The sequence below is a fragment of the Schistocerca cancellata genome, chromosome 5, assembly GCF_023864275.1.
Source record: "Schistocerca cancellata isolate TAMUIC-IGC-003103 chromosome 5, iqSchCanc2.1, whole genome shotgun sequence".
Lineage (NCBI taxonomy): Eukaryota > Metazoa > Arthropoda > Insecta > Orthoptera > Acrididae > Schistocerca > Schistocerca cancellata.
In genome coordinates, this window is record NC_064630.1 from 580,093,419 (window position 1) to 580,119,878 (window position 26,460).

General features: G+C 40.3%; 1 protein-coding gene across 1 annotated transcript in view; it reads right to left on the reverse strand.

Moving 5' to 3' along the window:
- Window positions 1–18,180: 18,180 nt before the first annotated feature.
- The window catches only part of LOC126187512 (protein farnesyltransferase subunit beta), a 66,978-nt gene continuing 58,698 nt past the window's right edge, over window positions 18,181–26,460 (reverse strand). Inside the window, exons 9-10 of the mRNA XM_049928645.1 lie at window positions 25,185–25,293; window positions 18,181–19,338 (exon numbers count right to left, since the gene is read on the reverse strand). Coding sequence (XP_049784602.1) covers window positions 19,240–19,338; window positions 25,185–25,293 — 208 coding nt within the window. The 3' untranslated portion in view covers window positions 18,181–19,239. The remainder of the gene's footprint in view (window positions 19,339–25,184; window positions 25,294–26,460) is intronic.

Here is a 26,460-nt window from a genome sequence, read left to right on the forward strand (position 1 = left end):
CTTAATCCATGTTTACTTCTGGCTGTGGACCTATCTGAAAGATGTGTTCAGTGTTCCAATTGCAAACTTATTTACATTAAAGGCATGCATTGCACAACACATTCTGAACATAACCCCGGAAACACTTTGATCAATTGTGGAACATGCTGTTTCTCGATTTCAACTTGTTGCAGAAAACACTGGGCAGCATACTGAACATGTTTTGAACTAGTCACACATTAATTAATAATCCAATTTGATTTTGATTGATGCTTTTTATGCGGATTTTGGCCTCAGGACAATTAAAAACAGATTTTTCCCATCCGATGCGATATGACCTTGCCGTGGCAGATGGGCTAACTGTACCACATCTGTACACCCACGCACGCTGAATAGTACAGTTTGTTTCACGTCAAACGTACACCTTAGGCATTGTTGTATGACTCATTTGTAGCCAACCACTATTAAATTATGATGCTTACAGCGCCATCTATTGCTACATTTTATAACCTTTTTTTTTGCCATATGTTTCCCCCCTTTTCCAATAGTATTCTGCTGCAATTTGAGGTCATTCTCAAAAATGGTTCAAATGGCTCTGAGCACTATGGAACTTAACAGCTATGGTCATCAGTCCCCTAGAACTTAGAACTACTTAAACCTAACTAACCTAAGGGCATCACACAACACCCAGTCATCACGAGGCAGAGAAAATCGCTGACCCCGCCGGGAATCAAACCCGGGAACCCGGGCGCGGGAAGCGAGAACGCTACCACATGACCACGAGCTGCAGACTGAGGTCATTCTGAACAGTGATGTTATTTCTACAGCAGTTCGAAAGTTTAACTTTAAATATATTCACCCTGTAGATAAGGAACAGCAGAGGGCCTGTAACACTTCCTCGGGGAATGCCAGAAATCACTTCTGCTTACTTGATGACTTTCCATCAATTATTATGAACTGTGACCTCTCTGACAGGAAATCAATCAAGAATCCAGTCACATAACTGAGAAGATATTCCACAAGCATGCAATTTCACTACAAGCTGCTTTTGTAGTACAGTGTCAATATCCTTTCGGAAATATAGAAATACAGACTCAATAGCACTCAAAATTTCATGTGTTGAAAGAGCTAGCTGTTTCACAAAAACAATGTTTCCTAAATATATGTTAACTGTGCGTCAATAGACTGCTCTCTTCCAGGTAATTCATAATGTTCAAACACAATATAGTATGTTCCAAAATCCTGCTGCATATCAGCATCAATGATCTGGGCCTGTAATTTAGTGGATTACTACTACCTTTCTTGATTATTGGTGTGACCTGTGCAACTTTCCAGTCTTTGAGTATGGATCTTTCGTCGAGCGAGCGGCTTGTGAGGTAACGGGTGAGTTGTGGCACCCTGGAAATGCTATATGTTTGGAATTGGGGTGACTGCACAGGACGCTCGTCAAAGCTGGGACCCGGCAGCAAACACGTGGTGGCAAACATTAGCCGAACGAGAGGGGTAGCCCCAGTGCATGGTACGAGGACGATGCTTTGTGTTGATGAAGGAGATGTTTATGCCGGCAGTGCCAAAGTTGGAGGATTTTGTGAAACCTTAATGGCAGACATTTCATAGTTCATATATAAATTAATAGTACCCAGATGAATCATGATACCTCACAAAGAAACATGTACATTACTATTATTTGCATGACAATTCTGCTGGTGTAATCAGATTTTCAATATCTTTATTAGTTTAAAGTTTAGAATCTGATGGTAAATTATACAAGTAACACCCAGTAACGACCCTACATGGGTCTTCTGATTTTGTCGATTGCCATGTCTTTAGAAAGCTATTAGTGTAAACCTAAATTGGTATGAATTACAGGCTTGTAACTTGAATAGTACAAGAGTTATTGGAGGTCAAAGTGGCTGATTATTATCGATCATGTCAGGCCATAAGAACTCCACAGTTACATGATAAAAAGGTAGCAGCATGCTTATATTTATTCATCTCTGTCTTTGTTTATACCCAATATATACTATTCATGAAGAAATTTGTTAAATATTTACTGTGTTTTAGAAAGCACAGACACATTAGGCTCCTGACCTACATTCTGCTTCTTTTCTTTTGATATATGTTTATGTATTTAATAATGTGTGTTAGAGCGTGTTTATGGTCCAGTCGTAGGAATATTTATTTAATTTCAAGTATTTGAATGTAAATCAAGTATTTCGAATACGTTTCATTATGTTTGTGTGACTGTACGTTCGCATGTAGACATGGCGAGAGCGCTCTAGCCAATCACAGCTCTCATGAATGGGGAGACTGGATGGAAGCGAGTTCTGGAGAGGACACAGGGGTAGTCCGGAGAGTACGGCACTGGACACGGGGAGTGCTGGAGTACGGGACAGGACACGAAGAGTGCTGGACAGCACGGCACACAACACGGGAGTCGCACAAGATGGACAGTACGGCAACAGATGCGGAGTTGCGAGAAAGACTTGGATTGGAGCAGTTTGTGCATGATCGTGAGAGATAGAGATACTTTGGAGTGCCGACTTGTGTGCTCGTGAGATTTCCGTGGCTTCTGCAGTGAAGACGAAGTACGCGTTTGGAAGTGAAATCTCGCGAGCTATGTTGTGGTTCATAACTAATTATGTGAAGTAGGAATATTGTTTCCCTGTTATTCAACTTATTTAATTGCTGGACCATTGACACCAATAAGTGTTTTGCAGAAATATACCGCATTCTCAAATGTACTACTATGGTACTCATCATTTAAAATCGTTAAGATAATACCTGAAGATTTTGTTTAATTGCAATCTTTCATTTATAAATCTATATATTACATTCACAATTCGCAATTGCCGAGTGATAGAAACCTTTTACTATTCGATTCATGTGTGTATTCTTATTGTATACTGCAGACTCTGCAGTATTTGGCCTGTAATGCGGCAACTATGTATCCCAGTCGCTAGACAACAAAACCAGTCAAAACTTTTAATATTGCAACGCTGAGTCAGAGGGTGCGTAGCTGTTTGAAAGCCCACAGGCTGTATATGATTTTTAAGTATGAAGCTATTGCATCAGCATACTCTTAAAGGAACCTAATTGGTATAGTGTCTGGACCAGAAGACTTGCTTTTATTAAGTGATTTAAGTTGGTTTACTACCCCGAACATATCTATTTCTAAGTTACTCATGTTGGCAGCTGTTCTTGATTCGAATTCTGGAATATTTACTTCATCTTCTTTGGTGAAGGAATTTCGAAAGGCTGTTTTTAGTAACTCTGCTTCTGCACCACTGTCGTTGATAGTATTTCCATTGCTATTGCAGAGAGAAGGTATTGACTGTCTCTCTATTAGCATACTTTACATACAACCAGAAACCTTTTGAATTTTTTGCCAGGTTTTGAGGTAAAGTTTCATTGTAGAAAGTAATATAAGCATTTTGCATTGATATCCACACTAAATTTTGAGCTTCTGTAAAAGATCACCAGTCTTGTAGATATTGCGTTTAATTTGGGCACGGTTTTTTCATTGTTTCTTGAATAGTGCTCTGACCCGTTTTGTGTACCAAGGGGGATCAGCTCCATCATTTATTAATGTATTTTGTATAAATCTCTCAGTTGCTGTTGATACCATCTCTCTGAACCAAGCCATATCTGGTCTACACTTACATTGTCAATTTGGAGGGAGTGGAGACTGTCTCTGAGGAAGCCATCATAGGAATTTTTATCTGCTTTTTTGAACAGGTACATTTTTCATTTATTTTTGAAGGATTTAGGGGTTACAATATTCAACCTCACTACAACAACCCTGTGTTCACTAATGCCTGTATCCATTTTAATGCTCGTTATTAGCTCAGGATTACTTGTTGCTAAGACGTCAAGTGTGCTTTTACAACTGTTTACTATTCAAATGGGCTCATGAACTAACTGCTCGAAATAATTTTCAGAGAATGCGTTTAGCACAATTTCAGACAATGTTTTATGCATACCTCCAAATTTAAACATGTATTTTTGCCAACATATCGAGGATAAATTAAAGTCACCACCAACTATAATTGAATGAGCTGAGTACGTGTTTGAAATTAAACTTGTGGGTTCTTTGAACCTTTCAGCTATCGCATCATCTAAGTTGGGAGTTCAGTAAAAGGGTCTAATTATTATTTTGTTCTGGTTGCGAAGAATGACCTCTGCCCATACTAACTCTGAGGAACTATCTGCTTCAATTTTGCTACAAGATAAATTACTCCTGACAGCTACAAACACACCACTGCCAACTGTGTTTGGCCTATCCTTTTGGCACACTGTTGGTTCTTCACAAAAATTTCAGCTGAACTTATCTCCGACTTTAGTCAGCTTTCCCTGTCTAGAATGATTTGAGCATCAGTGCTTTCTATTAGCACTTTGAGCTCTAGTACTTTACCAATACAGCTATGACAATTTATAACTGTTGTACCAATAGTTCCTGAATCTACATTCTTCCTGTATCTGAAATGCACCCTTTGAGACTGGTCCTTTTTGCGTTTTCCCATGACCCTCTAACCTGAAACCCTGCCCAGTCCACGCCACACTGCCCCTGCTACCCGTGGAGCCGCCTCCTGCATGTAGTGGACTCCTGACCTATTCAGCAGAACCCAAAACCCCACCACCTTATGGTGCAAGTGGAGGAATCTGTAGCCTACATGGTCGCAGAACCGTCTGAGCCTCTGATGCAGACCCTCCACTCTGTTCTGCACCAAAGGTTGTTCATCATTTGCCGTAATTCAGTTGTCAGCCAAGGAACAGTACTTTTTCTTGCACAGACTGTTGGCTTTGAGAGCAGTAAGCTTATAACCAAGTTCATGGATTTTACAGTAAATTGTGGACAATCTGATTATTTGACGCCATTTGGTTTCTGAGAGGTCAGCTGTTAGAGCATCAGGACCTGTGTGTTTGATGTTCCTATAAGCTATGCGACACAATTTGAGCTTTGGGGCTGTGAGGAGTGAATCAAGAATATTACTAAGAATATTTTTGACATCTGCTGTATTAGGCATAAAATCATACTTATTGGTAACACATGTAAATTTGTACTGGATTAGGGCTTGAACCCAGTTGGTTGGTTGGATGGTTTGAGGGAGGGAAGCAAACAGTGAGATAATCGATCCCATTGGATTAGGGGAGGAAGTTGGCCATGCCCTTTCAAATGAACCATCCAGCCAGCAATTTAACCACCTCTGCTGTCCGTGCATGCTTCCAGGACCAATTCAAATCTCCACTAGCCATAGTAATAGTACATAAGAATATTACATTATGTGCTGAAAGTCTTGGAGCCACAATTGACCTATCTGTGACTATGTCAATCTTTTTCATTGTCATGGAAGAATGATCTGTTTCAACCAAATAATCTTCTTAAATTTATTGTTATGGGAATTCCTCTCAAGAAGCCCACATTCATTCCCTTATTACAATGACATGGTCATACTGAAATGAAATGAATGTAGTTGGCAGCCCTGCAGCCAGGCGACTAGCGTGAGTTTTGGTGTTCTCGTAAAGATAAGTTATTTTAGATTATAAAACATATAGATTAGTACTGATTACGTGGTAAATAAGTGTATTAGTGTGCCTTTTAAGTGTACCATTAAAGGTTTCATTTTTCTTTACGTAATATAGCAGAAAACGTGAAAAGACTGTACAGTCGTATTTTCTGTTTACGTTCTGCTGCAGCAAATCTATAGAATTTCGTTTAGTTGTTCCTTGCTCTCTCCAGCAATTTAACTTAGCGTACCTCTTCATTATTTAACTAGCATTTCCGGAAAGTAGCGTAAAGTTTAACTTGTTGTTTCAGAAATTTTGCACTTTTGTTTTTGTTTACACACAGTTGCGTATAGGCCAAATTTGTGTAACCATATTTTCGTGTTTATCTGTAATTTAACTGACTTATTCTTAATAAACTATTACATTTATCATGAGTGAAAAGTGCTTGACTTGCCGTAGAATTGTTAGGTCGGGGCTTTGGTGTGATGGGTGCTGTAGTTTTTTCCATGTGGGTGACTGTAGTGGCGTGGGAATAGGGGAAGTAAATGAGACTCATCAGTGGTTTTGTAGGATTTGTAGTAGAGATAGGAAGATACTGGAACAGGAGGGGAAAATTGCTGCCCTTCAGGCTGAGTTAGACAAGGCCAGGGGAGATCTTGACAGGTTAAGGAGGGAGAAGGGTAAAGAGAGGTGGGAAGTGGCAACAGGCAACAGGAGGAACAGGCCTAGAACTTTGTCTGACAGCTTTATGGTGAATGTGGAAAATAGATTTGACCTGTTGCTTCAGTTAGAAGCTGGTGAGCCTCAAGCAGTTACAGGTGTAGACAGGGCACAACAAACTTTCAGCAGCAAATTGAAAAGTAAGAATGTAGGGAAATCAGTAAAGAGAAAGAAAGTGTTGTTGTTAGGTAGTTCCCATGGAAGAGGTGTTGGCCAACTCTTGCAGGATGAACTAGGATCAGAATACCAGGTCACCAATTTTTTTAAACCTAGTGCTGGTCTGGAGCGGGTGACAGAGGATTTAGGATCACTTTGCAAAGATTTCACTAAGGAAGACACCGTGGTTATAGTGGGTGGGGCAGGTAACAGTATTGACAGAGATCCTGGGTACAGTATAGAGTGTGACCTGGCGAAGATTGCATCAGCATCGAGGCATACCAGTGTTGAGTTTGTATCTGTTCTTGGGCGCCATGACCGACCTCATTTGAACTCTTCTGTCAAGAGAGTTAATTTGGAGCTGGAAAGGCTGCTCATGTCGGGTGCGGGGTCACACATTGGTGTGGTTCATGTTGATTCTATCAGTAGGTGGGATTATACTAGGCATGTCCTTCACCTCAACAGGAAGGGGAAGGGTAAATTGGCTGGGGAAATAGCAGGAAAGTTAAAGGGGGGAGGCACTGTCATGAGTGGTAAAATACCAGTGGTTATAGGATTCATAAAAGACCCTTTTTTAGGATAGGGATGACAGAAAGAAAGCAAATTTTAAGAGAGGTTAGAACTGAGACAAACCTTCAGTTTGAGAAAGAAATCAAAAAACATAATTCCAGCTTGTTACATCAACATAAACAGCCATTGGTTAAGAATTTTCAACTGTCAGCAGATATTTTAACTCCACCCAATTTTGACTCAGTCAATGTGAAATGTCAGCTATCTTTAGCTTATAGGTAGCGGTGGTGTGGGTGCCACCGCAATTTCCTTGGTCTTAGGGGGTTTTCTTTTTGGATTTCTCTGGCTCCTCCTTGGGTTTTCCTGGTTGGGAGGACTTCACTGGCTCAGTCTCTGGGACAGGATGAGCATGAAGCCCTACAACCAGCTGCTTTTGGGCTCTTCAGCCACTGGCGGGTGTTGTCTTTCCCACTAGAAGAAACCTGGGAAGGAAGTGACCCAAGGGACCCCTTCCTAGCGAGAGAAGCCGAAGAAGACTTACACTTCTCTGGCTTAGAAGTGGGGACGGGCGTCCCTGATGGTTTGGGGGGGACAGTGCTCCCGGAGTAGGTGGTGCAGGAGCAACAGGGAGGGAAATGCACCGCCCCCCCTCCACCATCAAGGGGGCTGGTGTAGTCTTCCGGCTCTGAGAGGTGACCTGGGTTGACAGAGCTGATGGTGCCAGAACTGTTGTAGTGTCAGCGTAAGACGATGTCATACGCACAGGATACAGGTGTTCAAATTTTCTCTTAGCCTCAGTGTAGGTCAGTCTGTCCAGGGTCTTGAACTCCATGATTTTCCTTTCTTTCTGGAGAATCCTGCAATCAGGCAATCAAGGCAAATGGTGCACTCCGCAGTTGACACAGATGGGATGCAGGGCACATGGAGCATTGGGATGTGATGGGCATCCGCAATCTCGGTATGTGATGCTGGAAGTACAGCGGGAAGACATATGGCCGAACTTCCAGCACTTAAAGCACCACATCGGGGGAGGGATATAGGGCTTTACATCACACCGGTAGACCATCACCTTGACCTTCTCAGGCAATGTATAACCCTCAAAGGCCAAGATGAAGGCACTGGTGGCAACCTGATTAACCTTTGGACCCCGGTGGACATGCCGGACGAAATGTACACCTCGCCACTCTAAATTGGCATGCAGCTCATCATCGGACTGCAAAAGAAGGTCTCTGTGACATCCCCCAGCTTGTCACAAGCGAGTAACTCCCGTGACTGGGCAGAGGATGCTGTTTTGATCAAGACTGACCCAGATCTCATTTTGGACAAGCCCTCCACCTCCCTGAACTTGTCCTCTAAATGCTCAACAAAATACTGAGACTTCATCGTCATGAAAGATTCCTTATCAGCTCTCGAACATACAAGGTACCGGGGCAAATAAGATCTGCTTCCATCCTTAGGCTGATGTTCCTCCCATGGTGTGGCCAGGGAGGGGAACGATTTGGGGTCGTACTTCTGTGAGTTGACATGAGCTCGTGATCACTTAGAGACTGCTGGTGTTTCACCACCAGCAAGAGATGATGGACTACACTTCATCGCGTGTCATCCGCCCTGATGCCACGCTCTCCGACAAGGGGCCCTCCCCACGGGCGCCACCCAGCCACAGCAAAGGCCACCTGGCAGGATGGCCATTGCCGGGAGTCCCGATGCCCCAGGGCATCTACCCCTTGGCATATCTGGGGAGTTAATGATGCAGGCATCAGCAGAGCAATTCCTGTGTGGTCAGGGGGCTACAACCAACAGGCTACATGGTGGCCCCACCACAACGGACTGGCTACCGTGCTGGATATCAGGTGCAAAGAAGTCCATGGTGCATGGTCCATGGTCCATGGTCCATCGTCATCATCAACGCAAAAGTCGACACTGCATAGTGCATGGTGGAAAACACACCCAGGAAGGTGTCCTCGCCTTAGAGATGGAGAATGGGCAGGACTGCAATACAACGACGAGAAAGTGGGCTAAAGATCTCAAAGTACAATGGACACAATGCACCTTGTAAGGCTACCTTCCCCAATTGGCTCGTTCTTTGGGAAAATTTTGAAGAATGGAGGTCAAACCGTACAGGGGACAATCATATAAAGGCCAAAACGTGTAAAACTCCTTTTAATCGCCTCGTACGACAGGCAGGAATACCTCAGGCCTAGTCTAATTCCTGGACCTGCAGGGTGGCAAAAGTAATTCTGAATGAAGAGAAGTCACTGTGCAGAAGAAGAAGAAGAAGAAGAAGAAGAAAGAAGAAGAAGAAGAAAGGCTGAGTCCTATAGAATGATCAACGCTGCAATGAAAATTTTTGAAGATCAAGATCATGAAGAAGTAGGGAGTGTAATAGTAAAGAGAGAAGCTGAGCATTCTCTTAAACGTTGCAGAGTTGTATAATGAGTTTAAAAAAAAAAAAAACCCAACCACTACACTACCAACAATTAAGAATTTCTTTGCAAAACAGTGAGTGACTCCACATGAATGTCAAGCACCTACTGAGAGCATTTCAACTACAAAGGAAACTGAACTGATGGTAGCTCCATCCGATCCTTCCTATGTACATAATCCAGTGGCCATTTAGGATATAGATTGACTTAATGCAAATGATTGTAGTGTTATTGCCCGTTTCAGCATCCAATTGCAAGTTACAAATTTTGCATTAAAAGGCATTTAAGAAAGATTATTATTATTATTATTATTATTATTTTTGGTAAAAACACTACGAACTCTTGCTATTTTAAACTTAATACGTGACTAAATGAGAACCTAATGCCACCCCACCCCCCCCCCCCCCATCAACCATATATACATATAAAATGACTACTGGTTTACACAAAATCAGTAAGTATGGCGATTCTGTGGAACACAACTATCACATTAGATTTCAGTTGGCAAGAGATCTAATGATCTTGCTGGCCAAGGCAGTGTTGTACACCACAAACAGCATATCGCAGTATAGCTGCCTTATGTTGACATGAATTTTCTTGCTGAAAAAGCCCATCACCATCCTGGTAGTAGCACAGGGTTAACAGTCTGTGCAATGTAATGGGCACTGTTCACTTTATACTGCAGACATACCAAATGTGATCATGAGTTGTAACTTAGACCCCACCCATCTCACCCCCCCTCCTCACCACCACCACCACCACCACCACCACCACCACCACCACCACCACAAAGTCTGGGATGGGACCTGTGTGTCGTGGGGAAATGCACTTTGGAAAAGGCAGCTAACCAGGTCCACACCATATGTATGTATGTCCATCACTCACATACAGACAGAACATACTCTCACCACTGATAACAGAGTGCCATTCCATTCTACAGGTGACTCTTCCACAGAACCAGAGTAGCCATGATGGGTGGTGTCAGTGGTAGCGTGGCCAGTTTTTGTGTTTGGAGTCCTGCTACAAGCAGACAGTTCCCAATCCTCCCTAATGACACAGCAGCTGCAACATGTGCCTGTATTTTGTTCCTGGATTATGTTCAGTTGGCCACCACTCCCCACACAACGCATTTATCTTGATGCACTTCTGTATGACATGGATGTCCAGAACCTGGTCTACAGGTGTGCGGATGTTCCACAGACCACTGTTGAATGCGGCGACACACCACTGATACATTGTGCCCAGCACATATGCCATGTGCTGCAATCTGTTGATACATCCATCCAGCTTCCTGCAGGCCCACCATGTGATCCTATTCAAATGGCTGAAGCTGTTCAACAGGAGTGGATACTCATAAATGGGGCTTCGTTGTACCCTAGAATGAATGTTGCAAACACTGTCCACCACTAAACTCAGCACAATTACTGTCTGCAGAGTCAAAACAGGTGCACAGACAGACCTCCTGGGTGTCACCTGATTACCATGACAAATGAATTGTTAATACAACCCCTCAGTAAGCACATATTGTTCCACTAAACACTGTTCTTGAGCGTGTTGCATTTTTTCCCCCTAGTAGTGTATAATCTTTTGACAGACTGTATATGTGTGGATGGATATGTGTGTGTGTGCGAGTGTATACCCGTCCTTTTTTCCCTCTAAGGTAAGTCTTTCCGCTCCCGGGACTGGAATGACTCCTTACCCTCTCCCTTAAAACCCACATCCTTTCGTCTTTCCCTCACCTTCCCTCTTTCCTGATGAGGCAACAGTTTGTTGCGAAAGCTTGAATTTTGTGTGTATGTTTGTGTTCGTTTGTGTGTCTGTCGACCTGCCAGCACTTTCATTTGGTAAGTCACATCATCTTTGTTTTTAGGTATATTTTTCCTTCGTGGAATGTTTCCTTCTATTATAACCATATATATATATATATATATATATATATATATATATATATATATATATATATATATATATATATATATATATATATATATATATCCGTGTTTGGTAAAGTCAGTAGATAGTATCTCAAGCTTGGTTGCTTTGTGCTTCAGTAAGTGTAGAGCATGCAGTTTCAGTTTCCAACTGGCTCACACCGCAGCTGCACAAGTTTTAGACATTACACTATATAAGTTAATAAAAAAGCTACTTGAACACATTGTCATATCATGTTGCTCTTAGTAGTAGTTAGTAGTTTTGCTGATTTCCATCAAACAGTATGAGACAGTATATCAAAAAAGCAAGACATTTATACAATTTTGTACTAGTACAAACACACAACACAAATCAACACAGATCAAAATAAATAGTACAACTAGGACAATTCTAAAATTTAGTAACTAATCTCATGCCTGCATCTTAGAACTGTTTCCTCAAATTTGTCATATTATCATAATTAGCGGCTACTCAAAATATAATTCCTTATTGGTCTCAAAGCTCTGAAATCACAATTTTAACAGGAAAGAGGTTTGTCAATTCCTGACAGAACAGAAAGAGTTCAATACAATAACCATTTTGTTCAAGTAATGAATAAAGAGGGCATCCTATATAGGTACAGTATTAAAGGAGTACTACATTCCATCCGTGAACGAGACATCCAAAAGCCAAATGCACAATAAATAAATTGCATGCACTGGAAAATGAACAGTTGCTTTACTAAAATTTTTCCTACTGCATCCAATGAAATTGAAACTAAAGTAGTTTACAAATGTCTCCAATTTCATTTCATTTTGTAAAATGACAGTACCACACCACAATCATCTAGGTGATTATTAAAATAAACAGTAATAGGAAAGTACCAAAGATATCAACAAAAAATACACATCGCCAGAAAAAAACATGTACACATGGAAAGATGATGTTGATTTTAACCGAGGCATATGCCACATGGGAGATAGTAGATGTACTGATAATGGTTTCATCATCATCTGCCAACAGATAGTGTAGTGGCATAGCTACCAGAGTGCGATCTGTGTGTACCATTTAATAAGGAATGCCCACAACCAGAAGGTTCATTGTGGTGCAAACATGTGAAGCAAGCAGGCAACCATGCCTGGAGACATACTCATGCTTCCTACAGTTTGAAAGGGGTCAAATTGTGGCCTTCCAAATGGTGGGCTGGTCCTTTCAGAGAAGTGCCATACATGTTGAGTGTGCCGAGTCAGTTGTGCAATGATGCTGGTGTGAGTGGTCACATGAACATTCTCACACCCATAGAAGAGGTTCTGGATATCCAAGCAGCACAAATACCCATCCGGACCATTGTATTTTAAGGGCAGCAGTGCAGATTGTACAGCCACCGCAGCACATGTGAGAGGGCTTGTGAGCCCAGACGTGTCAACACGGACTGTTGGGAACTGGTTATTAGCAGTGAGACTGCAGCTCGCACACCTCTAGCCCATCTTCCACTAACGGCACAGCTCGACTGGTCCTGTCAGAGTATTGCTTGGAAGATGAAATGGTGCTCCATGGTTTTCGGCGACAAAAGCAGATTACGCCTGCACACAAGTGACAGTCATCTGCACATACGACACAGACTCGATGAGTGCTGCCTCACAGAGTGCATTCGTCCAAGACACACTGGCCCAACCACAGGACATATGGTCTGGGTAGATATAAGATTTAATTTTTTTTCACCTCTGGTGTTTCTGGAGGGGATGCTAACCAGCGTTTGGTACATGCAGAATGTTGTTAGAGCCATACTTTTGCCATTTTTGTAACAGCAAGGAGATGTGTTATTCGAACAGGATAATGCTAGCCCACACATTGCCCATGAAATTCAACATGTACTGCAAGACATGTAGCAACTTCCCTGGGCAGCACAATCTACAGACTTGCCTCCAATTGAGCACATGTGGGATATGATGGGATGAGAAGAGACTTACACGACACATCGACAAACAGCTCTTACAGGACTACGTTAACAGGTCAAGGAGGCATGGCAAAACATATCCTCATGGCAGTATTCACCATCTCTATAATTGACTGGATGCCGGAGTCAATGCCCGCAGTGTCACCTACGGAGGCTTCACCACATACTACTTTGGATGTTTTAGCATGGGTCGATGCCTGGTACCTCAGAACCACTAGCGCTATTGATCTGTCAGTGTAATCATTTCACGTACTCCATATGCACTGCTGCAACAATAAATCTTGGGTGAATTGTAAACCTCTAAAAGGACATTTTTTTAACAGCAGTGTATCAAGGAGCTGAGTGAAAATACCCACCAAACATAGGAATCAATGATAAAATAAAGTTACACACTTAGCACGATACAATTAGCATGGCTGGTACCTTTCCAACAAATCCATTTATTGTTTTATTCATGTGACCAAATTAATGCCTTTGGGCCTGTCTTGCATCAGAGCATGGATTATATAATGTGATGTCCCAGGAGGAATGGTCGTTATTCAGGGATATATAGACTGGGATAAAAATTTGAAACTAAAGTCTACTAAACATGGGCTCTAAAATGTATACATTAAGAGCTATGAGCACAACTACATCTCCAATACTATGAAACAGAGCTCTTCTCCTGCTAGCTCTTTGCTTTCCATTTTTAGAGAGGTGGTAGAATGGACCAAAACAAGAAAAAAGTACAGTAAACACAGGCTCTAAAGAGCATACCTTATGAGCGTTACTACATCTTTGCTACTGTTAAAGGCACGTCTTCTATTGAAGAAGTGCTCAAAGTGCTAACGGTACGCATTTTAGACCCCATATTAATTTGTACAGAAACCAGATGGCAGTTATAAGAGTCGAGGGGCATGAAAGGAAAGCAGCGGTTGGGAAGGGAGTGAGACAGGGTTGTAGCCTCTCCCCGATGTTATTCAATCTGTATATTGAGCAAGCAGTAAAGGAGACAAAAGAAAAATTCGGAGTAGGTATTAAAGTCCATGGAGAAGAAATAAAAACATTGAGGTTCGCCGATGACATTGTAATTCTGTCAGAGACAGCAAAGGACTTGGAAGAGCAGTTGAACGGAATGGACATTGTCTTGAAAGGAGGATATAAGATGAAAATCAACAAAAGCAAAACGAGGATAATGGAATGTAGTCGAATTAAGTCGGGTGATGCTGAGGGAATTAGATTAGGAAATGAGACACTTAAAGTAGTAAAGGAGTTTTGCTATTTGGGGAGCAAAATAACTGATGATGGTTGAAGTAGAGAGGATATAAAATGTAGACTGGCAATGGCACGGAAAGCTTTTCTGAAGAAGAGAAATTTGATAACATTGAGTATAGAGTTAAGTGTCAGGAAGCTGTTTCTGAAAGTATTTGTATGGAGTGTAGCCATGTATGGAAGTGAAACATGGACGATAAATAGTTTAGACAAGAAGAGAATAGAAGCTTTCGAAATGTGGTGCTACAATAGAATGCTGAAGATTAGATGGGTAGATCACATAACTAATGAGGAGGTATTGAATAGGATTGGGGAGAAGAGGAATTTGTGGCACAACTTGACAAGAAGAAGGGACCACTTGGTAGGACATGTTCTTAGGCATCAAGGGATCACAAATTTAGCATTGTAGGGCAGCGTGGAGCGTAAAAATTGTAGAGGGAGACCAAGAGATGAATACACTAAGCAGATTCAGAAGGATGTAGATTGCAGTAAGTACTGGGAGATGAAGAAGCTTGCACAGGATAGAGTAGCATGGAGAGCTGCATCAAACCAGTCTCAGGACTGAAGACAACAACAACAACAACAACAACAACAACAATTAGAAAACATTGCTTATCGCACTTCTTAATCTCTATGCATACTTGTGGCTCAGTTATGTGTACATCAGATACTAATGTGAGGATAATTATAATTGCTAATGCAACTTGTTTTTGTAGACAGTGCTAAGTAGCTTCAATGCATTTGAAAAATGGCATCATGGAAACATCAAAACATGTGGTAATGAATATTTATTGACAGAAAACTAGTTTTGGTCATGCAGCCACCTTCAGTTTACCTACATGTGCATAAAAAGGTATACTATATTTATAATTACCCATTATATGTAATCATATGAATATAATAGTGGGAAACATTCCACGTGGGAAAAATATATCTAAAAACAAAGATTCTGTAACTTACCAAAAGAAAGCATTGGTACGTTGACAGAAACAATAACAAAAACAAACACAAACACAAACACAAATTTCAAGCTTTCGCAACCCACGGTTGCTTCATCAGGAAAGAGGGAAGGAGAGGGAAAGACGAAAGGATGTGGGTTTTAAGGGAGAGGGTAAGGAGTCATTCCAATCCCGGGAGTGGAAAGACTTACCTTTGGGGGAAAAAGGGACAGGTATACACGTGCCCCCCCCCCCCCCCACAAACACACACACACACACACACACACACACACACACACACACACACACATCCATCCATCTGCACATAACAGACGCGTCTTTTCCTCTCCTTCCCTCTTTCCTGATGAAGCAACCGTGGGTTGCGAAAGCTTGAAATTTGCGTGTGTGTTTGTGTCTGTTATTGTTTCTATCAACGTACCAACACTTTCTTTTGGTATGTTACAGAATCTTTGTTTTTAGATATATTATATGTAATCAGATGGACAAGGAGAAGGGAATGAAATGGCTTTGCTCTGATTCAGGAACCATTAACCATTTAACAGAAATGACTTACAGGAATAACAGAAAACTTAAATTTGACTGTCAGAGGGGGATTTGAAACATAGTCAATGCAAACCTGTACCTTAATCATTGTGCCATCCAAACAATCATTTATGAACTGCTGCATTCTGTTTTCATAATTTGCTAACTAGTGTCAAACAGCTGTTACATCATCATCATTATTGGGCACTAATCATGTAAATATTTTTTTTCAAACACAGAATTAACTGGTGAACATTGAGCTAATTCGAAACACTGGCTACTTGATTGGTTTTGTGCACCACTATACGCAATTTCAAAAATCCAGCATGAGCACAACCTCCTGTACTTTATGTAGTCTGCAAGAATTTCATAAATAATATTTCTTGAAACTCGAGGGAACTCATTACATATAAGGGTAAAATTGTAAAATGTCTGTTTTCTTCAACTGTTGCATCAACTTTCTGAATTAAACCTTCAGTGATCGAAGATGGTCGCATTTTAGTTCATCATGAAGATTTGTACTGCCATCTTTAAACACAGTAACCTGTTTTATTCATAAACTTTACTGAGCTGAAGAATTTCGGTCACTGTCATGTCTTTTGGCCACAAAAAAGGAATCACTGCGCATATTTTACACTTGACAGGATTTTCAATTAATGGATGCATTTTAAGTATAAGACCTACAACTTTGCTTCCGCCATTTTGCAACAGACGGCAGTGGCAGCAATTAGTGTTCAATACAATAAGCTTAAGCACCTGTAAACATAATGCCATAAAAATATTAGTCAATTTGTGATTGCATCATAAGGTTATTCTCGATTAAGTATGTCAACTTACGTACCCATTTCCCGCCGTTTGCGCGAAGTTTTAATTTTCTGCTTTAACATGAAGAAATCTGTGGTTGTGGCTCTTAAAATGCTGGGTAAGACCAATGGTGAGGGAACTATTAATGGAAGAATGTGCAGAGAATATTTTCAAGGCCTTAAGAACGATGATTTTGATGTCTAAGACCAGCATGGCGGTGGAAGACAAAAAATTTCGTGGCTACTGAAACAGACAAAGACAATCACAGGGCATCATTATTGAAAGCAAGTGATGTGTTTGAGCCCAGCACTGAAACACAAACAGCCACAATACAGCGATAGACACAAAAAGGTAATTTTGCAGCAGGTCAGTGCTCGACCCCATGTCGAAAAACCCGTCAAAATATACATGGAAACGTTGAAATGAGAAGTCCTATCCCTCCTGCCATATTCTCCATACGTTGCTCTTTCTGGCTACCACCTTTTTCGATCAGTGGCGTACAGTCTAGCTGACCAGCATTTCCGATCATATGAACAAGTGCAAAATTGAATCGATTCATGGATCCCCACAAATGACACTCAGTTCTTTTCCCACGGGATTCATATGCTATCTGGAATATGGGAGACTGTAGTGCCCGGCGATGGGCAATACTATGAATCATAATTTTTTTTTTTTAAGTTTTTCACAATAAAGCCCTGAACCTCGAGAAAAAACGATGGAAGCAGAGTTGTAGACCTAGTAAGTTCAAATGCAAGATGGAGAAGCGCTTCTTTCATAGCATTTGTTGATAGCAAATAGACGCAGCTTCTTAGAGCGCATTCACAAATTGCTGAGTTCACTGTCATATTTAGAAAAAAAAATATCTAAAAGAAGACCTTGTATGATTAAATGTAAGTACCAATTGGCGAACAGGTATACAAAATTAAAAACCATCTAGGTGCAATGCAGTTTCTCACAAATACAGCATTATTTGCCTCTTACATCTGTCAATACACAAATTGTCCTAGGTATGACAAAGGAGAGAGGAATCTGTAGACATAAAACCATTCTTTTATGCAACGGCAATAGCCATATTTCTTTATTATATACAAGTTAATAGTATTGAAAAGCGTATCATTCTCCAAGATAAAGAGCGTAAAAATGTAATTTGATCATTCATAAATAACAACCAAACTTCCACAATTTTATTCACATGAAGTGTAAACAGACATCACTAAAACAGAGATAGTTCATTTTTATTATTTTTCATCACTTAACAGACATGTAAAAATCACTAAAATTATTGGTCAATATGTCTGTCTCATTCAAATTACTAATCAATCTTCAACAAGGATATATGCAAAGTATCCATAACAAAACAACATTCAACAAACTCCCCTTCTCTCTTCTTCAATGAAAGCATATCATAATGACAATTCCATCTGCTCTGATGTGTATGTGACACGTAAAAGGAAAGTACTGGTACAACTGTTTACATATATTTTTTTTTTATTTTATTAATTTTTTTATTTTTTTTTTTACAAAAGATATAATCATGCAATGGTTTCATATAAATTGATGAAAGCTGTATAGGTTCTGGAGCTTGGTGGAATTTTATTTTTACCTTGTGTATGCATCTTTAGGCTGGATACTAACATTCTGCAGTACTATCTCATATGTGAATCTGAAGCTCTCTCTCCTGTTATATTTTTACCTGCTGAATTCAGGTTTGAAAAATCATAAGCATAGCGTATTGGAAAGGGGAAGATGGCTGAAGAAAATATGTGCTCTGTCATGTCTTGTTGAGCTATTCTGTTCAGCTGTCAGATGAATTCTCTACTTATTTCAATGAACATAAACACTACAAAACACTGCCAAATTCTTTGGTGAGAAACAAATAAATAATACTGTTATGCTTCAACATACAAGCCTGTTCCCTTTACTCAATTTTAGAGAGAAAAGCATCAGGAGAGGGGGATGGGGGAGCGGAAGAGGCGGAATGAGGGGAGGTGAGCAGGAATGGGGGATGGAGGAGGGATCAGGACTGGGATGGAAATATGTGAATGAGCGTTATCTGTATTTGTAGCAACACTTTTCCATTATCTCGTTTGTAGGAAAAAGTGTTGGCTCACCAACTTTATGGTTAACTGTATTAGGGAGAGAACTGTAGTTAAGTCCACTGCCTTTCTGGAGTAACCTATAACAGTTTATCATAAAATTTCCAAAACTCAAAAGATTGGAACAACGTAATCACAATGACAGAACTATAGTTTAAAGTTCATCGCGATTATACATAATTAAGCCAACAGGGTATGATTTTTCTTGGTATCCCAGTCCTTCAAGAATTTAGTAATGTTTTTCCTGTAATGGATGATGCAGTGTTTGCATGACAGATATGCCTTCATTGCAATGCTTCAAACTGTTTCATTATTCAGGGTCCATACAAAGAATTCCATATAAAACAGTACCATTTACACTTTGTGTGTTCGGTAAGAAGCAATGTTGTACCACCTAATGTCTTTTCAGTTTGCTTGTGGATTCTACTATGAAAAAGGAAGCCTCACGACCGTTTTCTTCGTACCGTAGGTAGATTTGTAAAATACAGAGCAGCATTCAGATAGGCTTCTTTGCTAATATTGTACACTGGATGAACAGGAGCCTGGAAAAAAAAAGGACAATTTTTTTAAAAAAAGAATCCTGTTGGAGGCCAGTAAATCTTTAGCAGTTTTTAATCCAAACTTCCTACTTCCTTAAACTTTTAATTTAACACCAGCTCCAATTTGTTCCATTTGTAGTGCAAATAATAAATAGATTCATAGCTAAACTCAAGAATCAGAACTGTAAGCTGAAAACTATACTTTCTGAAACAGGGTTGACAAAAAGGTTTAATGAGGTTGTATAAGTGTAATTTCTTAAGTAATGCAATGGATTGCAAACAAATCTTTAAAGTAATGGCAAGTAAAGCACCATATTTTGCCCAAAAACATAGAACACCCACAAAAGCTATTTGGTAGTTTCTGCATTTTTCTTCTTAACACACTTACGAGCACAGGAAGAACCAGGAGGTGTTGACTGAAGACAGTTTATATAACAGAGATACATCATCAATTTCCTTCTCACACCATCTCTGGGCATGAACAGGATCCCACCAAACCATTCACATAAATTTTCATTTATTATGATGTGATAGCCATGAATATTTTCCTCAGAAGCTCCAGATATGATGGTGGTAGTTAGCTATTGTGTGTTCCAAGCAAAACTCTGAAGTGTGTCTCCTACTAATTTCAAAATAATTAGCAGGAATCATCTTGGAAATGGATAATGCCATTTATAGCATTATAGAATATTCTTTCTTTGATATCATTGCTCACGACTGGTTTGAGACCCAAGCGACACAAGGGTGAATAATAATTAATAGAGAAAACTGACACTGATGAAAATATATGCTAACTAAAATAAAAAACATTACAACAGTACACGAAAGATATTTCTACAAGATAACTGCAAATGTATGGATGCAAGTGACCACTGATTTCTGCATCAAACATTGTCCTAGCTGGAATTTGAGTCCAATTAGATGAGGACTTAATACAATAGTTTACATGTGTACAAATTAGGACAATATTTCATGACTCAAGTGAGTGGCAGCTCGTAACCATACATTTACAAATACAATGTCAACAGCTCTTTTGCAGGCCCACGTTTACTGGAACGTTTTGCTTGTGTTTCCATAAAGTTTCAGATGTGGGAGCTTTTGCTACTAATTATGATATGCCCTACATGTATAACACCAAAATTTTAATTATAATATTTATAGATACATGAATCATAAAACATACACTGCTCAGAGCTTAGTGCACATATTTTCATCTTACACCATTTCAGTGACAGAAGGATTAAGTTCCTTCAAAGAATTCTGATGGTCGGTCAGAGAAATTAAGATGGACCATTTGTAAGCGTCTCTTCATTTCATAGACTTCAAGGAATCATTCATGAGAACAGTTGTGTATGTGACACATTGTGGTTTATTTCTCCATTATGGTTAAATTAAATATGAATTTAATGTAACTATTGTCGTATTTTCTATTACAAGCCACTTTCTAAAAATGAAATAGAAATACAAATGAATAAAAAGATAACAAACAAAGGTGTAAAAATAATGTATTTTTTATAATAAAATAAATAAATAATATAACAACAAATAAATAAATACATATACTTTTACTATCTTCATTTTTAATTGCATAATGCTATGTAACATAATCACTGATATTGTCGACCAAAACAAAAGAATGTGTACTGAATGACTGGTTCATGCCATGCTGTGATGTCAATTGCTTACCCCTCCCCCCTGGCCACCCACAATCACTAGTACTCACTGGGCCTGCGGCACTGCACCACCCGCACAAAATGGATTAGCAATTTGAAAGGATTAAAAATTTGAAATTTTAAAATTTACACAGACCATATTTTGATTCTTACAGACCACCAGTTGGGAACCAATTCTCTAAATGGGCAAGATCCTGCAACAAGTGGTAGCCAGGCCCCTCAGCATGCTGAGTACACAGAAGACACACATCAGGAGGAACGAGTGGGGTAGCACCTGTAAGAGCTTTGTCAGTGCAGCTGTAACCAAAAGACCAAGAGTGGAAGGCATAAAAAACACTCTGTGATCTTAGCTGGTGTATGAACTTCCAGGCAACTACATGTATGGCCGTGGTAAGGAGGACAGGAAATTTGTGGCATCTGTCATTGACAAAAACAGCCACACCACCCTCATTCCTGTCTCCAGTAAGATTGTCCTTCCTGTGGGAGTGGTAACCCATTAACTCAGGTATATCACTGACTATAAAATGAATTTCTTGTAAGCAGATGCAGAATGGCCTCTCCTCGGCCAAAGGCTTTAGTTCTTCTGCAATATGGAAGTCCCAGTTGGGGCCATTAATTAGTGAGAGTTGTCCTCGTCCTTCTCCTTTCGCAACGGTGATATGTCCTAGAGGTCAAGGGGGCCATTAGATGGTGCCCAGCTCTCCCGTTCCTCCACGTGGATAATCAGTATCCTCGACCATAATATCACCACCAAAAAGGGAGTGTGTTCGAGAAGCTAATGATTTTGCTGCCTCTCATTTTTTTCCAATTTGAAAGTATGAATTCTTTATTTGCATCTCATATTTCTGATCCTGAAACTCCATATAATATATCTTCGATTTTGAACAACTTTTTGTATGGTGTTTTTCCTTACTTGTGGGGGAAGTTGGTTGCATGGGTAGAGAGGACAGCTTATTGGGTTTCTGATGGTGTGCAGCAGTATGTGGACAAGGTTCCAAGATCATTGCTGATGGCCCCTGAATGGTTTCAGGATCAAATGTGTCTTCCCCTTTCCACAGGTACATTGACAAGAGCATACATGCTTATTTGACTTGGCAATTGACTTCTTAAGGGCTGATGCAAAAGAAGCAACAAATACCAAATGCTGCATAGCTTTGAAAGCTTCACCACAGTGTACGCGTCTCATAACTTTCAACTCCTAAATTTAAGAGTCATTCGATTCATAAGGGAGCCTCCAGAATTTCCCCTCCATTACATGCCGTAGTGTATGACCAAATCTTTGACATATGCAGCATCACACAGGATTGGGAACAAATAGTCAAACATTAAGATGGATATCCCCTGCAAGAATATTATCATGTAATTTTGGAGTGCTGAAGGTTAGAATAAATGATACAGTTTTTTCCAATGCATCACTGACCCGTTTCATGTAGTTCTGCACTTCTGTTATACCCACATTTTTAGATTCTCCATGTAACTGCTTAGCGTCTATCTGCATTATATCAGAGCAGGTAACCATGCCTTCACAGAAGTTTATGGCATTATGCAACTCATCTACAACAGGACAGTCACCTAAACCTTGCATTACAAAAGCTTAAGCACTTGGTGTGATGTGGCAGTTTCAACTAGAAGTGTGCCATTACGAAGATGTTTAATTTTTTTAAGGACCCAGCAATACTCTCCGACACCTAGTGAATATAGGAAAGAGAGACCACCTCAAAGGTATCCTCTGCTACCTCAATTAGAAAGAAAGATACTATAATTCTGAGACTGACGAAATGAGTTTTCTTTGTTCTATCTGACGGTATACCCGCCCTATCAGGAGTAGACGAAAATGGTGGCCACTTCAAATGAATCCCACGAACCACCAGGGAAACAAATGTTGACCCACGCAGAGCCCCGTGTGCCTGAGCAAGCCTTATACAGCTGGGGCATTGCAGGTGCCCCAGAGCTTTCCTGGTAGACACCGTTCTAACTCAGCAGTCATTAATCCCATTAGCTCATAACACATCTTGAGGTTGAGGGGCTTTTACCTTCCTCATGTTCCAGGCAGTGAAGCCAAAGCCTCCGCTCTCCAAAACAAAAATCATTCCACCATCGCACCTAATGATGACCCCCGAAGCATGCCCAGAGTTTACAGTAGAGGAGGTCTGGCAGTGCTGGACGTTCTTCAGCTCAGGGGGAATGTGGTACCACTGTGCCCATATTCAACCACTGCCAGCAGAACTCCCTGGCAATCACACAGCCCCCCCCCCCCCCCCCCACCCCAATCTGTGGGACTCGGGACACTCTTCCGTCTAGCCCCTCTGCAGAGGCCTGTCTGGCTTGGGTGGCCCTGCAAGTAGCTATGCTATGGCAGGTATAGCTCTCGGCATCACTGAGGCACACAAACCCTCCCACCTGGCACTGAAGATGGCTATGATATGGCAGCACCCACTGGGAGGTGTTTTCATCTGTTCTGGACAGCAAGAAAATTGAGTAGTAGTTATTTCATCAGTAATGCACACAACATTTCTCAGGTTTAGAGATGCAACTGGAGTGTCTGCATCCTTGTGATTCAGTTCTTGGTGAATTTAAGACCTAAATGCCAGGGCACTATGCTCTGGTAACACAGTTCCAGTTATTTTACTTTATCAAAATAATTTTCTCTACACTCAGTATCACTCTCTATTCTTTGAAGTCGCATTTCTAACAATTTTCTTAAGTGTTCTGTGTAATGGATCATGTCTGAATGAGCTCTTCATTCATAGAAAATTGTTATGCTTTCACTCAGTCTTTACTTTTGGAACCAAAGCAAAGTAACTCACATCAAGATTAGGGTACTACAGGAAGACATTATAATATTTCCTTATTGTAAACAAAATAGTCATTCTAATTCAATAGTAAGGTATTCTTGGATTGAAACAAGTGCACTCACATCACCAAACACATTTTATTTGATTGGAACAGTATTACTAAACACTATGTTTGTTGTCTGCTAGGATGTAACAACACACGTAACTCATGTACTTCTCTGAGTAATTCTTTGCTTCATGAGCTATCTGTTCTTTCAGAGCTTATGGTACCAACAAAGAATAGTTCCTCTTTCCACTAATGCAGTCCTGCACAATTACATTCTTTTTTTTTTTTCCTTTCAATGCAGACAATATCAAGGATTTTCTTCAAAATGGTGTGACACACAATACTCTCCTCCACTAGTTCCTGAACTGTAACAACAGTATCCTTGACAATTAAGAAGAAACAAGAAGGAACAGTGGAAGGCTGAACTTACTATTCACATTCTGAACACGGTAGTGCAATGAAGAGAACCTTCCCTAAACACCAGACAATATTTCCAGGAGCAATGGTCCACTTGTCCAATATTAAATCTCGAGACAAAATATGCAACACAAGTGATGGCCCATCTTGCTTCTTCTTCTTCTTAAATGTCTTTACACTCTTGAGTGATCAACAATACAACAAAGCTGAGGAGCATTATGAACCGAAACTACCTGGCAGATTAAAACTGTGTGCCCGACCGAGACTCGAACTCGGGACCTTTGCCTTTCGTGGGCAATTGCTCTACCAACTGAGCTACCGAAGCACGACTCACGTCCGATACTCACAGCTTTACTTCTGCCAGTACCTCGTCTCCTACCTTCCAAAATTTACGGAAGGGTTCGCAGGAGAGCTTCTGTAAAGTTTGGAAGGTAGGAGACGAGGTACTGGTAGAAGTAAAGCTGTGAGTACCGGACGTGAGCCTTGCTTCGGTAGCTCAGTTGGTAGAGCACTTGCCCGCGAAAGGCAAAGGTCCCGAGTTCGAGTCTCGGTCGGGCACAAAGTTTTAATCTGCCAGGAAGTTTCATATCAGCACACACTCCGCTGCAGAGTGAAAATCTCATTCAGCATTATGAACCGTTGGCAACAGTATGTGTATAGATGTAGAGACATGTATAAAATTATACACAGATGCTGTTTAGACTTGTCCACCTAGAGCCTCACACTGCAAAACGTTACTAGCGTAACTAGTAGTTAATTCAATAGTTCTGATAGTTAAATTCTCTTACATAAAATCTGTGTAACTATACTAGATTATCATCCTTATGCATGAATGGATTGACTGCATTTTCTAACAATTGATTTACTGTAATAGAAAATGACTGATGATATTTAAGGAAAATCAAAAGAAAAACTTACAATTTCATTTAAAATTGGATTTCCTACAATACAGCACCGGTCCCCAACTGCATGCTGTGCAACTGACAATCCACTCAGTGTGTAACAGGTATGATAAACATCACGGGGTCTGCAATAGTACAGAACCTATATTAGGAAACAATACATTATATTTCAGAAAGGCAACATAAATTTGTTCTAACCATGAACTTCAATCACACATATATCATCTGACACATTATCATTGCCTTCCTGTTACATGCCACAGGTGTTACTGAACCTGGGATTTCCAAAGTTAGGTACAAAAATAATGATTAAGCCTATGATCATCTGTCAGTGAAAAAAACATAGATGTAATCACTTATTATAGTTAAGAAGTACAAAATGGAGTTCATCCAACTCCAGAAGTGAAACCATTCATACTAAGCTACACAGTGAACTAACAATAAAATGATAATCTAGTGAAATTCTTATGAACTACACATAGACTTAAATCACCTGAGGGGTAAAACTGAAAACAGGAGCCATTATAGTGTAGTCATGGGCACATTATTTTTAAAAAGTGTCTCTTTCCACTACCTTCTTAGTGTAATATTCATTAAATCATTATTGTCTGATATTTTTACATCCCACCATTGCACAGATAAAACCTCTAGAATTTTTGCACGCATTGTGGTCTTTAATGATATGTACTCATGTTGCTCCTGCATATTTCTAATGGGTTCTAGCTACTTTCCAATAAGTCACCGCGTCAATCTTTGGTTATATCTTAGACTGCAGCATACAACTTTCTGAGCCCATCTGTAATCCATTTACCTGGCCTTGTGTCTGTTCCACTTCCATATCCCATAACAGTCTGCTAACAGAATCTTTTTTTCTTTTCTTTTTTAGTCTCTCCTGGCAATCCCATCATGCATATCTTCACTGCCTCACTTCCCCTCGAGCTGCCCTTGGTTTTATTACTGCTTTCCACCACAACTCCATATATCAGTGTCACAGACGACAAGGATCATATATATTGATAGCAAACTTTACCATAATTTGCTTGAAGTAAGCAAATTTTAAGTCGATAAGCACTTTGAAGTTTGTGCATGTGAAATATGGCTAGATAATGTAGTGTTGATATTAGCAACAGTGTACAGGTCCCCATTAGGAGATAGGGAGCTATTCATAAAAAAGTTTGACTCCCTATTATGCTGTCTGTCAGGCAGAACAAAGAAATTAATCTGTGGTGTAAACTTTCTAAGCAATTCTGATAGGAAAAGTGAACTAGAAGTGTTATTAATGACGTATAACT